Below are 17,803 nucleotides of genomic sequence, written 5' to 3' on the forward strand. Positions count from 1 at the left end.
GTCCATGTGGTGTGGGTACACCCACAGTGCTGTTAGGAAGGGAGTCTCAGGATTTTGACCCAGTGAAAGTGAGGAACGGCGATATATTTCCAAGACAGGATGTTGAGTGACTTGGAGGGGATCTTCCAGGTGGTGGTGTTCCCATCTATCTGCTGCCCTTGGCCTTCTCAATGGTAGTGGTTCTGGGTTTGGAAAGTGCTGTCGAAGGAGCCTTAGTGAATTCCTGCAGTGCATCTTGTAGATGGTACACACTGTTGCTACTGTGCATCGGTGGCGGAGGGAGTGAATGTTTGTAGATGGGATACCAAACGGTCTGCTTTGTCCTGGACAGTGTCAAGTTTCTCGAGTGTGTGGGAGTTGCACTCATCCAGGCAAGTGGGGAGTATTCCATCACACTCCTGACTTGTGCCTTGTGAATGGTGGACAGGCTTCCGGGAGGCAGGAGGTGAGTTACTCGTCATGTGATTCCTTTCCTCTGACCTGCTCTTGTAGCCACAGTATTTCTATGGCTAGTCCAGTTCAGTTCCTGGTCAATGGTAACCCCCAGGATGTTGATAGTGGGGGATTCAGTGATGGTAATGCCATTGAGCACGAAGAGGCGATGGTTGGATTCTCTCTTGTTGGAGATGGTTATTGCCTGGCACTTGTGTGGCGTGAATGTTACTTGCCACTTGTCAGCCGAAGCCTGGATATTGTCCAGGACTTGCAGCATTTGGACATGGACTGCTTCAGCATCTGAGGAGTCATGAATGATGCTGAACATTGTGCAATCATCAGCGAACATCACCACTTCTGACCTTATAATGGAAGGAAGGTCATTGATGAAGTAGCTGAAGATGGTTGGGCCGAGGACACTACCCTGAGGAACTCCTGCAGTGATGTCCTGGAGCTGAGGTGACTGACCTCCAACAACCACAAGCATCTTCCTTTGTGCTAGATATGACTCCAACGAGCAAAGAGATTTCCTCCTGATTCCCATTGACTCCAGTTTTGCTCGGGCTCCTTGATGCCACACTCGGTCAAATGCTGCCTTGATGTCAAGGGGCAGAGAGTGTTATTTTCCCAGTGGAGGCAGGGTCATTGAATATTAGATAGTTAGATTCTTAATTGATAAGGGAATTAGAGATTATTGGGGATAGACAGGAAATTGAAGTTGAGGCCACAATCAGATCAGCCATGATCTTACTGAATGGCAGAGCAAGCTGGAGGAGCCGAATGGCCTATTCCTGCTCCTAATTTGTGTGCTCATAGCTATGTTCATAACACAAACTCCCTCTTTAGAGTCCTTCTTCGCGTATTATTCTTAACTCACCAAATAGGGGGCACGGGGGGGAGACAGGTGACTACGCCAGAGTGAGAAGGAGGCTGAGTGAGTAGCAACTTAGGTTCACATGTAAGTTCTGGTAAGTCCTTTTAAGGTTTTAACTATAGATTAAGAATCAAGATCTGACATAGTACTAAGCTTCAAATAAGTTAGGTTAGCTTGTTAAACAGAGGACTGCCTCTAGTGGCAGTTATTTGTCAATCACCTGAAAGCGGTTAGCTCAAGTGGTGTTAATTACTGTAGCAGGAAGCTAAACCAGCTAATGACACATCAGAGGGTCTATAAAGTAAGTATAAGCAGCTAGGGGAATTCCGGATCAGGATTGTTAATCTGGAAGCCGAACTGCAGACACTGCGCAACATAAAGAAGGGGGAATAATACCGGGACATTTTGTTCCAAAAGATGATCACACCTCTTAGAATGGGGTTGTCTGTTTTAGTAACCTCTGGATTATTACCTGAGCCACGTGCAAATTGGCATATGGCAAATAAGATTACAGAGATGAATGCATGGCTGAAAGACTGGTGTGGGAGAAGTGGGTTCTGGTTCGTGGGGCACTGACACCAGTACTGGGAAAGCGGGGGCTGTACCATTGGGATGGTCTGCACCTGAACTGTGCTGGGAAGTGTATTCTTGTGAATTGCATAACTAGGGAAGTAGAGAGGGCTTTAAACAAGGGGTTGAGGGATCAAACTTGGGTAGATGAGGCAATTCAAGGGATAGTTTCAAAACAAGAGGCCATAATAGTAATATGGGAAATGATGGCCATAGACAATAGCAGGAAGGGACAGAGTGATAAAATCTAAGAATACCTCAATAGTCAAGAATAAATACTACAAAGATAACAAAAAGGCAAAACTAAAGGCTATGTATCTGCACTCATAACAAAATGAATTGATAGCGCACATTAAAGTAAATAAATATGATCTGGTAGCCATTACAGAGATGTGGCTGCAGGATGACAAGGATTGGGTCCAGAATATTGAGGGGTATATGATAGTCAAGAAGAATAGGAAGCTAAGTAAAGGTGGAGGGGTAGCACGGTTAATCAAAGATGGCACGGTGCATTAATTAGAGATGACCTTGGTTCAGGAGATCAGGATGTAGGTTTGGGTGGAGATGAGGAGTAGTAGGGGAAAGAAGTCACTATTGGGAGTGGTCTACAGGCCCCTTAACAGTGGCCACAATGTAGGACAAAGTATACAAAAAGAAATGTTGGGTGCTTGTGATAAAGGGACAGCAAAAACCATGGGTGATTTTAATCTACATATAAACTGGAAAAATCAGACAGGCAGTAGTAGCCTGGATGAGGAGTTCATAGAATGCTTTTGAGATAGTTTTTTTAGAGCAGCACCTTCTGGAACCAACCAGAGAGCAGGTTATATTAAACTTGGTATTGTGTAATGTGACAGGATTAATTCATGATCTCAGACTGAAAGCAGCCCTAGGTAGCTACAACCACAACATGATTGAATTTTACATCCAGTTTGCAAGGGAGAAGAGTGGATCTAAGACTAGTACTTTAAACTTAAATAAGGGCAACTATATGGGCATGAAAGCTGAGCTAGCTGAAGTGAACTGGGAAATTAGGCTAGAGGATAGATCAATAGAGAAGCGGTGGCAGAAATTTAAGGGAATTTTTCAGAATACTCAGAATAAGTATATTCCTACTGTTAAGAAAAATTCTAAGGGGAGGACTTATCATCCGCGGTTAACTAAAGTTAAGGAAAGCATCAAACTTAAGGAAAAAGTATATAACTGTACAAAGATGAGTGGCAGGTCAGATGATTGGTCAGAATATAAAGAAGGCATTTGATAAGGTGCCACATTAAAGGTTATTGCAGAAAATAAAAGCTCATGGTGTAGGGGGTAACATATTAGCAAGGATAGAAGATTGGCTGGCTGGCAGAAAACAAGGAGTATACATAGTTTCTGATTGACAGGATGTAACAAGTGGAGTCCCGCAAGGGTCTGCGCTGGGGTCTCAACTTTTTACAATTTATATCAATGACTTGATGGGAGAGTGAAGACACGGTAGCTAAACTTGCAGATGACACAAAGATAGGTAGCAAAGAATGTTGTGAAGAGGACATAAGGAGGTTGCAGACAAATATAGATAGGTTGAGTGAATGGGCAAAAAATCTGGCAGATGGATTATAATGTGGGAAAATGTGAAGTTGTTCATTTTGACAGAAGGAATAAAAAAGCAGAGTGTTACTTAAACAGAGAACGGCCGCAAAATTCCGAGGTGCAGAGGGATCTAGGTGTTCTGGTGCATGAATCACAAAATGTTATTATGCAGGTATGGCAAGTAAGTAAGAAGGCGAATGGAATGCTATCCTTTATTACAAGAGGAATTGAGCATAAAAGTAAGGATGTTATGCTTCAGTTATATATGGCATTGATAAGGCCACATCTTGAATATTGTGTGCAATTTTGGTCTCCTTATTCAAGGAAGGATGTAAATGCACTGGAGGCATTTCAGAGGAGGTTTACTAGATTGGTGCCTGGAATGAGTGGGTTGTCTCATGGGGATAGGTTGGACAGGCTGGGCTTGTTTCCACTGAAGTTTAGAAGAGTGACGAGTGACTTGATTGAAATATATAAGATCCTCAATGGTATTGACAAGGTGGACGCAGAAATGATGTTTCCTTTTGTGGGTGAGTCCAGAACTAGGAGGCACTGTTTTAAAAATTAGGGTGCGTCCTTTTAGGATAGAAATGAGGAGAAAATTTTTCTCTCAGTGGATTGTGCGACTTTGTAACTCTATGTTTCCAAAGGCGCTGGAGGCTGGGTCATTGAATATTTTTAAGGCAGAGGTAGATAGATTCTTCTTAGGCAAGGAAATCAAAGGTTATCGGGGTTAGACGGGAATGTGGAACTCGAAACACAAACAGATCAGCCATGATCTTATTGAATGGCAGAGCAGGCTCAAGGGGCTGAATGGTCAACTTCTGCTTCTATTTTATACGTTCATAAGCCTCCTTATACAGCACTGTCCAAACCCACAACCACCACCATCTCGAAGGACAAGGGCAGCAGGCATACAGGAATACCACCACCTGGAAATTCCCCTCCAAGCCACTCACCATCCTGACTTGGAAATATATCACCGTTCCTTCACTGTTGCTGGGTCAAAATCCTTGAACTCCCTTCCTAACAGCACTGTGGGTGTACCCACACCACAGGGAGTGCAGCAGTTCAAGAAGGCAAATCACCACCACCTTCTCAAGGGCAATTAGGGATGGGCAATAAATGCCAGTGAAGCCCACATCCCGTGAATGAATAAAAAAAACTGGCTTACAATGTTTTGCCTTGCCGTTAACGCGCTCTTCTTATTTTACTGGGCTCGGGGTGGAGGGACCGGACATTTAAATTATAGCTTCTTGGGAAAACAGTGGAAGCGCAACACAGGGCTCTCTCTCTCACTCATCAGTGAAAGGTCCTGCCGGACAGTTTATCGCAGGAATACTCAATGCCTGTGCTGCCCTGACGCCGCACGCAGGATTCTCGCCCTCTCGTTACTGTATTTGGTATTCATGTCCACTGCCAGCAACAGACAATCAATAAATTTAGTCTAGCTGCGATTTTCCTTATTGAACCACACCCACCCCCCGCCTCATCCGCCAAATACTACCACCACCCCAGGTCTTCCAGTTTATCATCAGCTTATCATTAGAAACAGAATATACCTGAAAGAATAGTTTTGTTTGTTTTTAATCCGGGTGTTTCTTTTGGATGATTGATTGGCTGAAGGAACAAGGAGTAGTTACCAAGGTAAAAGCAAAAAGCTCTGAATCAGCAGCAAACGCCGGACGATGCTGGAACAATCAGAAGGTGACTGAAACCTTCAGTCCCGTCACAGAGCGGGGCTTGTACCCTCTCCATCTCACATCGTTTGTTTGAACAAAGCATGCAGGAGAAACTCAATTGCACATTTTTTTAAAAAAGACTTATTTTACGTTTTGAGTCACTTCGCTAACCAACGCATCCACGGTGCGCATAGCAACAGTCAGAATTGTATGCGGCACTGTGTAAAATGAATTGCACATTGTGCAGGGTGTAATCACAAAATTTTACAGCACAGGGAGAAAATCGCTCTGCTTTTATTGGGAGGAGTTGCTGCAATTTCGGTCATGAGTTATGTTAGCTGCGGTTCCTGGAGACTTTTTAAAAACACGCTCTATAAATAAATTTAATGTTTGCCTTGCAGTTGCTTTGTTTGTTGTTGATCCTACAATAAGCCATGCCCTGGCCTACAACTCATTAACTGACATAAAGGTGTCAATGGACACTCTACACAGAGGGATGCCATTCAGCCCATCTCACCAATGCCTACACTCTTGAGGCAGCTATCCAATTAGCCCTGTACCCTTTTGTTCCTTGCTCAAATATTTTTCCACTTCCATTTAAATGGTATATTTGGGCAGTGAGTGTGTTTTATTGAGTGGCTGGTGCTGTGGCCTACCCTGGAGGTTGATACCAGCTAGCAACAGTTTGTCCAGATCTGATGCCTAAGTGGTGGTGGGGTGGGGAGGTGTGTGTTGGGGGCTGCTGCTGGTGTGTTTGGACTGCGCCAGGGAATGACATGTTTGGGGTCTGTCAGTATCTTCTGTGTTTGGATACTGTCAGGGCCTGGTATGTTTGGGCTATAGACCTGCTTTATTTGAGTTGTTTTAGTTAGGGCCTTGTGTGTTTAGCCTCTGTCCAGGTTTGGTGCGTTTGGATTGAGTCAGGACCTGGTTTGCTTAATTGGGCTCTGTCAGGGCCTGATCTGTCTGTCTGGGCTGTGCTAGGGCCTGGTGTGTTTAGGCCGTATCAGAGCCTGGTTTATTTGAACTGGGTCAGAGCCTAGTGTGTTTGCGCTTCATTAGGGCCTAGTTCATTTGAGCTGGGTCAGGCCCTGGTTTGTTTGGGTTGTGTCAGGGTCTGGCTTGTTTAGGCTGTGTCAGGGTCTGGTGTGTTTAGGCTGTGTCAGGGTCTGGTGTGTTTAGGCTGTGTCAGGGTCTGGTGTATTTGGCTGCATTGGGGCCTGGTTTGTTTGGGCTGTATCAGGGTGCACTGGGGCCTGGTTTATTTGAACTGTGTCAGGGCCTGGTGTGTTTGGGTTGTGTTAGTGCCTGGTCTCGGCTCTGTCAGGGCCTGAATTGTTTGGACTATGTTGGGGAACGTCATGTTTGTATGGGATCTGTCAGTATCGATGTGTTTGGCCTATGTTAAGGGCTACTTTATTTGAGCTATGCTTATGCTGGTCCTGTGTGTTTGGATTAAGTCAGGGTCTGGATTATTTTGGCTGTATCAGGTTTGTTAGGACTGTATCAGGGCCTGGTTTGTTTGGGCTGTGACAGGGTCTGGTGTGTTTGGACTGTCCCAACAGTTTTTTTTAAAGGTAATGTTCTGGAGAGGTTGGGGTCCATTTATGATGAGGGACATTGATTTATCATGCTTAAATGTCAGATTCAATATTTAGAACAAAATAATGCAGATTCCGAAAAACAGAAATACATTGGAAAGTGTTTAAGGTTGCCAACCCATCAAGTTTGCCCTGCAGTCTCTGGGAATTGGGAGAAAAATCATAGGAGTCCTAATAACAAAATTATGCTTTATTTTTCAATTTATTTGAATATTTTTGTTTCCTTGTTATGAAAGTGCTGGAGATAGAGGGAAAAGGCTGTTTACTGGGTGGGGCAGTTGGATACAGGAGGTCAGGTGGTGAAATCTTCAGGAATACGTCCAGCCAGAGTTGGCAACAGTCAAGGGATTGGCGGGGGTGGGGAGGGGGGTGGCGTGGTCAGATATCGTCCGTCGGGATTGAAAGGGGGAGTGGTCAGATATTGTCCGTGGGGATTGAAATGGGGGGGGGGGATGGTCAGATATTATCTGGATTGGAGAGGTTGGGTTAAGATTTCAGACCAATGACCTTTGCTCCCATTCTGTAATTCTGTCTTTTTTTCTGTCCAGTGAAAGCTGCAGATCAGAGGTCCTGTTTGTGCTCACTCGGCAGGTACCTAATGCCAGATTGTTGCTTTAACTGAGACAAAAATAAAACATGTAAAAAGCCAGGACAGGGGGGCCAGCTGAGCTTCCCCTCAATAACAATTCCAGCCAGATCGGTCCCTCTGTCTGCATGTCACCCATTTATTGCACTAGGGTTGTCTCTCGCAATCGCTCGTTTGCAAAATTAGAACAAAAGAGCCCAAAATGCCCTTTGAAAACGAAGCGATAAGACTTGACTGGCTGAGAGCAGGAATTCCCAGGTTTCATCCAGTCCCTTTAAAGGCGGAGACCAGCAGTTCGCACTTATGAAAAAAGAGGTCCGTTTTTTTTTAACCACACAGATTGCACTCCCCCACCACCCACCTCATCTCCAACCTGTCGTGTAGGTATGGCACTAGCTGAATGCAAACCTGAACAAGCAGCCCACATAACAGCTGCTGTTTTGACCAGGGTCGCATAACCCAACACTCCAGTGAAACTCAATCAGTGTCAAGCTAATTATAAAACCGTTTCATGCAGCGAGAGCAACACCGTGAGCTGCCCTGATCCTCCTGACTGTAAGATTGGGGAGGGAGGGGGAGCCTTCCTCATGTCTGTAATATTTAAAGGGAGTAGTAATTTCAGTCTCGTCCCTCTCCAGCCTCATGTGCAGCGTTCAGCGTCAGTCAGATCCCCCCCCCACCCCCCCCAACACACACAAGTCAAAAATACATCACGATTCATATTTCAAATCATGAGTTGCGCGGTCGCTGAAAGAAATCTTAAAATCTGCTGAATTAATGAGCGATCACAGACTAGTGCACAACACCCTCAACCTGCAGTCTGTCCTTGGCTGACTGCGACGCACCCCATAAGCAAGTCAAATCTCACCCCGTGATGACAACAATTTACAGAATTATTTTTAGGACTCTCCGTTTAGTGATGTTTATCTCTTCGAATGGCTTAGGGAAACACAGGCATGATACCAATTTTTATTAAATATACATATATATATATAAGATTATAAGAAATACTGCACAGGCTGACACGTCCCAAGTCACACAAAGGATTATTCCCTTGTTTCAGAGGTTGGTGGTGGGGGGGGACATATTTTACCTTTTGTAGGTTGGTTCTCGTACTTTAAGTAGAAGGGAAGCGAGGAGCGTTTACCTAACCGAACACGGCCCGTGACAGACAGATTACTGCAGCTGCACTGTCGAACATTTGCAGGTTGAAAGGAAATAAGCGCTAATATATATATATTAAAAAAAAACACCTTAAAATCCTGCAATACTCACACGACTAATCTAGAGATGATCCATGACACCATGGCGGTTGGAAGGGGGTTGTTTGTCTGAAAAGCAAGGGAGGAGTTTCTCACTCTAACGGAGCCCGGCCTCAACCATTCGCCTGTTTCGTCACCGCTACCGTCAAGTCCAAGTAGGGGTAATAAAGAGAGGAGCAGTGACCATTGTTTAACATGAACAGAATTACCTGGAAAAACTCAGCCGGTCTGGCAGCATCGGTGGAGAAGAAATCAGTTAACGTTTCGAGCCTTCACGGCCCTTCGGCAGAACTGAAGCATAGTTAGGAGAAGGGAGAAATATAAACTGGTTTAAGGTGGGGGGGGGGGGGGAGAGAAGTTGAGGGTGTGGTGATTCCGACACTGAGGGAGAGCAAAGTTGCCCTCTCAGTCACAGAAAAGGGCACAATCTGTGTGGCCACTCCGAGCCTATTTGTTGCCCTGATGCCCAACATATAAGGCAAGGGCGAATGAACTGGTACATTGTACCTTATTCCACCCTGAGGACCGTGCACAGGGTGGTTAAACTGGAATAAATCATTAAGTTATCCCCACACACACTGCAAGTGCATTGTGCGACAGATGAAGCATTGCAACAAGGGTGTAATTGACAGCACAGGCACAACGGGCCGAACAGCCCCTTCTCTACTGTTCCATTCTATGGTATGTAAAACAAATATGGCACGATAGCATTGCCTGCCTGCTGACAGATTATTTCAGTTTGACAGGCTGGGGAGGAGCAGGGGCGTGCGTTTCAACCGGGCAAAAGTAGGAATAGGCAGGGTGTTGGAGGGCATTTCTTTATTCCGAGAGCGCAGGGAGTCAGGGAGTCTCTGGAATGTGTTGCCGGCTGGTGCCTGGGTCTCTGCACTCGCTCAAGAGGCCATTGGCTGGGGCAGAAATCACATCACATAGGGAGGTAAGTGGAATATAAGGAGAATAGAATCAGAGAATGGTTACAGCACAGAAGGAGGCCATTCGACCTGTCATGTCTTGTGCGGATCCTCTGAAGCAGCACTTCATCTAGTGGCACCCGCCCCCGTCTTTTCCCGCTAGCCCTGCAAATACTTCCTTTTCAGATAATGATCCAATTCCCTTTTGAATGCCTCCATTGACCCTGCCTCTACCTCATCTTAGGCAGACCATTCCAGATCCTAACCACTCACTGCATGGAAAAGTTTTCCCTCAGGTTGCCATTGCTTCTTTTCCAGATTACATTAAATCCGTGCACTCTCGTTCTGGACCCTTCAGCCAGTGGGAACAACCTCTCCCTATGTACTCTGTCCAGACCTCACATGATTTTGAACACCTCTATCAAATCTCCTTTCAACCTTCTCACCTCCAAGGAAAACAGTACCAACCTCTCCAATCCATCCAGGTGACTGAAGTTCCCCATCCCTGACACCATTCTTGTGGAGCTTTTCCACATCCTCTCTAATGCCTTCACATCCTTGGTGCCCATACTGGACACAATACTCCAGTTAAGGCTGAACCAGTATTTCATGCAATTTTAACATCCTTGCTCTTGTATACTAGGCCCCCATTTATAAACCTCAGGATGCTGGATGCTTTATTAATCGTCGTCTCAACCTGTCCTGCCACCTTCAATGATTTATGCACATATACACCCAAGTCCCTCTGCTTCGGCACCCCCTTTAAAGTTGTACCCTTTATTTTATATTGTCTGTCTACATTTTTCCCTACAAAAGTAAATCACTTCGCACTTTTCTGCATTAAATTTCATCTGCCGCTTGTCTGCCCATTGCACCAACCTGTCTGTGTCCTTTTCAAGTTTTACACTATCCTTCTCATGATTCACGATAATTCCAAGTTTCGTATCATCTGCAAATTTTGAATTTATGCCCTGTCAACCAAGTTCTAGGTTATTAATATATATCAGGAAGAGCAGGGGTCCTAACACTGATCCCTGGGAAACTCCACTATAAACCTTCCTCCAGTCAGAAAAACAACAGTTCACCACTACACTTTGTTTTCAGTCACTCAGCCGACTTCATATCCATGTTGCTACTTTCCCTTTTATTCCATGAGCTCTGACTTTGCTCACAAGTCTGTTATGCAGCACTGTATCAAATGCCTTTTGGAAGTGTGTACACACCACATCAACAGCATTACCCTCATCAATCTTCTATGTTACATCTTCAAAAGAACTCAAGCAAGTTAGTTAAGCATGATTTTCCCTTAACAAATCCATGCTGGCTTTCCTAAATTAACTCTCATTTACCAACATGACTATTGATTTTGTCCCAATTATCATTTATATAAGCTTCCCCACCACCAAGATTAAACCAACTTGCTGGGCATATGGGCTTATCTTTAATCATTTTTTGAATAAGGGTTTAACATTTGTAATTTTCCAGTCCTCTGGCTGTATCCCTGAGTCTAAGAAATATTGGAAAACAATGTAATTTAATTATCCGCAATTTCCACTCTCACTTCCCTCAGTACCCAAAACTGCATCTCATCCAGTCCTGGTGCCTTACCAACTTTAAGTGCAGACAGCCTATCCAATACCGCCTCCTTATCAATTTTAAACCTCTCTAGGATTTGAATTACATCCACTTTCACCATGTCCTTGGCAGTGTCTTCTTCCTTGGCAAAGACAGGTGCAAAATATTCATTTATACCTCAGCTATGCCCCATGTCTCCATGTGTAAAATGCATTTTTTGGCCCCTAATTGACCCTACTCCTTTTAGAAGTAGAAGACTTCTGGACTCCCTTTTATGTTAACTGCCAGTCTCTTCTCATACTCTCTCTCTGCTTCTTTTATTTGCTTTTTCAATTCCCCTCTGAATCTTCTATATTTGGCCTTGTTCTCAATTGTATTATCCACCTGACATCTGTCATAGGCACAGTGTGGTTTACAGCTAACGCAAACATGGCCCATGTCATCTCTTCAATCACTTGAGGGGGTCGGACAGGAATTTCCTAGAGTTATATTTTTCTCCCTTATTCTCCCCTTTATTGCCTCTCCCAGGAGATACACAGCTGCAGGGTTGGTCAGTGGAGGTGGGGGGGTGGGGAGAGCCCAGCCACAGGAAGTGTCGTGACTTTTCATGCCTGTCATTTTTCAATGTTCATATCATTAATCGTGGTTAGTTTGAATAAATAAAGCATCAATTAGCTTGTTAGGCCCTTAGCTTCTTCCTTGAACAGAGGCCCAAACAATCCCCATCCACCACTACTCTCCTCCGTCTGGCTGAACTTGTTCTCACACTGAACAATTTCTCCTTTAACTCCTCTCACTTCCTCCAAATAAAAGGTGTGGCTATGGGTACCCGCATGGGCCCCAGCTATGCCTGTCTCTTTATGGGGTATGTGGAACATTCCTTGTTCCAGTCCTACTCAGGCCCCCTCCCGCAACTCTTCCTCCGGTACATCGATGATTACTTCGGTGCTGCTTCATGCTCTCGTCGGGACCTGGAAAAATTTATTAATTTTGCTTCCAATCTCCACCCCTCCATCATTTTCACATGGTCCATCTCTGACACTTGTCTTCCCTTCCTTGACCTTTCTGTCTCAATTTCTGATGATAGACTGTCCATCAATATCCATTACAAGCCTACCGACTCCCACAGCTACCTCGACTACAGCTCCTCACACCCCGCTTCCTGTAAGGACTCCATCCCATTCTCTCAGTTCCTTCGCCTCCGTCGCATCTGTTCTGATGACGCTACCTTCAAAAACAGCTCCTCTGACATGTCCCCCTTCTTCCTTAACCGAGGTTTTCCACCCACGGTCGTTGACAGGGCCCTCAACCGTGTCCGGCCCATATCCCACGCATCCGCCCTCACGCCTTCTCCTCCCTCCCAGAAACATGATAGGGTCCCCCTTGTCCTCACTTATCACCCCACCAGCCTCCGCATTCAACGGATCATCCTCCGCCATTTCCGCCAACTCCAGCATGATGCCACCACCAAACACATCTTCCCTTCACCCCCCCTGGCGGCATTCCATAGGGATCGTTCCCTCCGGGACACCCTGGTCCACTCCTCCATCACCCCCTACTCCTCAACCCCCACCTATGGCACCTCCCCATGCCCACGCAGAAGATGCAACACCTGCCCCTTCACTTCCTCTCTCCTCACTGTCCAAGGGCCCAAACACTCCTTTCAAGTGAAGCAGCATTTCACTTGCATTTCCCCTAACTTAGTCTACTGCATTCATTGCTCCCAATGCGGTCTCCTCTACATTGGAGAGACCAAACGCAAACTGGGCGACTGCTTTGCAGAACACCTGCGGTCTGTCCGCAAGAAAGACCCAAACCTCCCTGTCGCTTGCCATTTTAACACTCCACCCTGCTCTCTTGCCCACATGTCTGTCCTTGGCTTGCTGCATTGTTCCAGTGAAGCCCAACGCAAACTGGAGGAACAGCACCTCATCTTCCGATTAGGCACTTTACAGCCTTCCGGGCTGAATATTGAATTCAACAACTTTAGATCTTAAACTCCCCCTCCCCCCATCCCCATCCCGTTTCTTCCCCCTCCCCCCCTTTTTTTTTAATATTTATATAGATTCTTCTTTTCCCACCTATTTCCATTATTTTAAATCTACAACTAATACCTGGTTAGTCTTTCCACCCCACCCCCACTAGAGCTGTACCTTGAGTGTCCTACCATCCATTCTTAATTAGCACTTTTCTTAGATAATATCACCACCTTCAACACCTCTTTGATCCTTTTGTCTGTGACATCTTTTGATTATCTGCTCCTATCACTGCTTGCTTGTCCCCACAACCACCCCACCCTCAACTTCTCTTCCCCCCCCCCCGCCCCCCACCTTAAACCAGCTTATATTTCACCTCTCTCCTAACTATACTTCAATTCTGTTGAAGGGTCATGAGGACTCGAAACGTCAGCTCTTTTCTTCTCCACCGATGCTGCCAGACCTGCTGAGTTTTTCCAGGTAATTCTGTTTTTGTTAAAGCATCAATTGGCCTTGCTGTTAAAATATATCTGGGGAGAATAAGGGAGAAAAATATAACTCCAGGAAATTCCTGTCCGACCCCCTCAAGTGATTGAAGAGATGACATGGGCCATGTCTGCGTTAGCTGTAAACCACACTGTGCCTATGACAGATGTCAGGTGGATAATACAACTGAGAACAAGGCCAAATATAGAAGGTTCAGGGGGGAATTAAAAAAGCAAATAAGAGAAGCAGAGAGAGAGTATGAGAAGAGACTGGCAGTTAACATTAGTCAAAGGTAGACAAGTGATTTGGGATATTGTGAATCTTCACCCTCAATACAGCTGCCACTATTGCCTGGGTATTGCAATTTGGCGCAAGAATTCCTGGAGGCAGTGAAAATACCATTTATCAACAGATCAGCGTCCTGGTGAAAAGTAATAAGATTGAAAAAGAGCTATCTTAAATTAAAAGCAAAGATGCTATTGCTTATTCATAATAATAACTGGTAAACCAAAAGACAGGTTTATTGGGGCATGTAAAATAATGTAGAGCAAGGCTTGGGATTAAGCAAAGTAATTCCAGACACAGTAGATGGAGTCTGATCACCTGACAGTTATTTCTTAAAACTGTGAATCCATTTTTCATTTCTCTTTAACATTGTGAGCAACTGGGCCATCAGGTTGGAAGTAAAAAAGTTAAGCTTTCTCATGCCGTTTTCTCCTCTAACTCTAACGTTGATGTGCATGCCAACACTATCTCTATGGTTCTTTCTGCTTTACCATTGTGACCAAGACTAAGGGATTATCACCTCTTCCATGTCTGTGTGAATCCCCCACTCTGTGGATTCCAATGGTACCTCTAAATCCAAATGGCATCCTTTATTATAGAATTGTACAGCACAGAAGGAGGTCGTTCGGCCCACTGTGCCCATGCTGCCCAAAACAAGCAGGAGGCTGTTTAAATATGCAAATCGGGGTCCAATACCAGTTCTGGGAAAACCCCCTCCCTGGCAGTAATTTTCATGAATGTTAGTCCCACAATTGCCAATGGGCATTGACTCTGAGAAGATACATTTTTCTTTTTCTTATGATTTTGGGCCTATGAGGCACAATTGCCATTCTCTTAGCTGTACAAAAGTCTTTCAACCCACTGCTGGGCCATTCTCGCCCCTCCCCCTGGAAAATCCCCCCCCCACCACCCCTCCATCCACAACAACCCCACAATGGGCCCTACCTGCCAGCCAGATCATTGTAAAAGCTGACTGTTTTTCTCAGGTCTAAAATGGAGCGCTCGTTTAATATTCGCAGCTGGCAGAATTATTGTAACTGAGGCCGGAACCTGGGCTTGGTTCAGGCCTCCCGACTCTGGCCTTGTTTGGTTGTTGCAGCCTCACCGCCAACACACTTGTCTGTTTTGGGCCCAGACTGAAAATCTTCACCCGAGCATCTTGAAAAGCTTACAGGAAGTATCGCGTTGCTCCTGACTGTAGAACAAAGAGCTGTCGGAATTAATTCCTGGACGTGGTTTTAATTCATCTAAACACATTGTCATCTCTCGGTTAACTGAGCAGCAGCAGCTTTGCAGCATTTCTCCTTTGCTCGCTATTTAATTAACTTGTCACTTTCCAGCTGGAATTGTCAGCTTCATTCAATCCAAACACCCAGAACTGTAATCAACTCTCTCCATCACATAACATTAATGCAAATTCATCTTATTCCCCATTGTAAAAGCAACCCATGACTACTTTACCAGTGCTGCCCACAAATGAAGGCTTATCCTGTGACGTCACCCCAGCTGTTACCTTCTCTAAAATAGAAAATGCTGGTAACACACAGCAGGTTCATCAGCACCTGCAAAAAGTAAAGACAGGTTCACTGTTTGGTGTTTTTACACTGCATTAGAAATTGCTGGTGATCAGCGCAAGACAACCCTGGAGCTATGGAGACGGAACAGAGTAGTGGGACTAATTAGATATATCAGTTTGCAAGCATGACCCTGAGCTTCTGGTTGCCTACCATTTTTAATTCTCTGCCTTCTGATGCCTGACATCTCTGTCCTCGGCCTGCTGCAGTGTTCCAATGAAGCTTAATGCAAGCTTGAGGCAGGGCCGGTGCAACCACTGGGCAAACTAGGCAGTCGCCTAAGGTGGCAAAATTTGGGTGGGGGTGGCAAAAAACGGCGAGCTTTAAGCCAGCCAACGAGCCACAGAACTGCCTGAAGGTCTTTCGGGCTCCCAGCAATCGTCAATGTTTCTTTTACAAAAAATGTTAACTGACAGTTGCTGAGAGCCAGAACTGACAGCAAAGTTGTGATCGGAGGAGCAGTGAGCATGGGAGAGATGGAGTTGCTTTTCCAATCATAGATTCTGTCTCTTCCAAGCATGCTGTTCCAACTTCTCCAGTTATGAGTTCCTTCTCTCCCCTTTTGCTGCTGCCCCTCCAATTAAAGATTCGATACCTGGACGAACAGTAAAAGTGGCAGAGAGGGAAGCCATGATTGGAGGAGCTGGAATAGCAAGCATGGGAGAGACACAATCTGTGATTGGAAGAGCAGCTCTGTCTCTCCCGTGCTCACTGCTCCTCCAATTAGAACTCTGGCCGGCCCCAGTAGACTTTCAGCTTGTCCTCTCCCGCTGCCAAGCTGCGGGTGGTGGCTGAAGTAAGGAATTTCTCATCCGCTCTCAGTCCCTCTGCTCCTCAGGAAACTTACCTCTGTTGTGTGACTCCAGCAGTGCCTGATACCAGCTCTCTTGCTCACTCTCACAGTCGGTGGCCACGGCCAAATAATTGTCCTATTGTGGAAAGCCACTAAGTACTTGCTCTTAGAGTCAATCCTCTTATTAATGTTGAAGCAGCTCTGCAGGTGGACCGAACTCTGGAACACCTACATTGTGCCTCAATTTGAACTATCACTTTGAACTATCAGTTACTGTGTAAGTTATCAGTGACTTTGGTCATTATTCTCATTAATATTTAGATTGCAGCTTCCTCTCTGTTCTGCTAATATTAGTAGAAAACTTGGTTTATGGGACTAAAGTAAAACTAAAGGCATTACTCACATAAGATGTGTTTAACCCCCTTTTACAGCCTGCTAATACCACCTGCCATAGAGGACCTGCATGTTGGGAGTTGGCAGGACCATTACAGTGTAAAAGTGGTTTCAAAATCTGTACTCATGCTCCACCTAGTTTCAAGTGAAGTTTAATAGCTACTTTCATCATTATTCCCCGTGCCCTGTCCATTGCATTATCTAACTCCTTCTTGAAAACATACAATGTTTTGGCCTCAACTACATTCTGTGGTAGCGAATTCCACAGGCTCACCACTCTCTGGGTGAAGAAATTTCTCCTCATCTCAGTCCTAAATGGTCTACCCCGTATCCTCAGACTGTGACCCCTAGTTCTGGACTCCCGCACCATCGGGAACATCCTTCCTGCATCGACCCTGTCTAGTCCTGTTAGAATTTTATAGGTTTCTATGAGATCCCCCCTCATTCTTCTGAACTCCAACGAAAATAATCCTAACCGACTCAATCTCGCCTTATATGTCAGTCTCGCCATCCCAGAAATCAGTCTGGTAAACCTTCGCTGCACTCCCTCTATAGCAAATACATCCTTCCTCAGATAAGGAGACCAAAACTGCACACAATATTCCAGGTGTGGTATCACCAAGGCCCTGTACAATTGCAGCAAGACATCCATGGTCGTCTACTCGAATCCTCCGGCTATGAAGACCAACATACCATTTACCTTCTTTACCGCCTGCCGCACCTGCATGCTTACCTTTAGCGACTGGAGTACGAGGACACCCAGGTCTCGTTGCACATTCCCTTCTCTCAATTTATAGCCATTCAGATAATAATGGGCCTTCCTGTTTTTATTACCAAAGTGGATAACCTCACATTTATCCACATTATACTGCATCTGCCATGCATTTGCCCACTCACTCAGCTTGTCCAAATCACACTGAAACATAGCCCCCTCCCCAACGACCCTTGCCTGCTAGGAGCCCGAGCAATGAAAGCTGCTGGGCTTCACACTTGGTGCCAGCCTCTGCCCACTGCAGGTAAAATCCAAGTGGCGGCAGGAGGAGGCCCGTAAATAGCTATTAATTGGCCACCTAAGGGCCTCATTTCTACAAAACCTGGAGTTGTGACTCCCATTTGAACCTCATGTTGATGTCTCTCCAGCCTAGAATTACGTTTCAGGTTGATGACCTATCATCAGAAATGGAAGAAATTAAGAGATTCTTCCATTGACTTGGAATGCTATAGC

At 45.4% G+C, this 17,803-nt stretch overlaps 1 protein-coding gene across 2 annotated transcripts in view; it reads right to left on the minus strand.

Annotated features, from left to right (window-relative positions):
• Positions 1-8,776, minus strand: part of reep1 (receptor accessory protein 1) — a 110,358-nt gene extending 101,582 nt beyond the window's left edge. For both annotated transcript variants that reach the window (XM_078553840.1, XM_078553831.1), the window contains exon 1: positions 8,599-8,776. In XM_078553840.1, coding sequence (XP_078409966.1) covers positions 8,599-8,630 — 32 coding nt within the window. In that variant the 5' untranslated portion in view covers positions 8,631-8,776. The remainder of the gene's footprint in view (positions 1-8,598) is intronic.
• Positions 8,777-17,803: the final 9,027 nt, after the last annotated feature.

Source organism: Cetorhinus maximus, chromosome 1, assembly GCF_964194155.1.
Source record: "Cetorhinus maximus chromosome 1, sCetMax3.hap1.1, whole genome shotgun sequence".
NCBI lineage: Eukaryota > Metazoa > Chordata > Chondrichthyes > Lamniformes > Cetorhinidae > Cetorhinus > Cetorhinus maximus.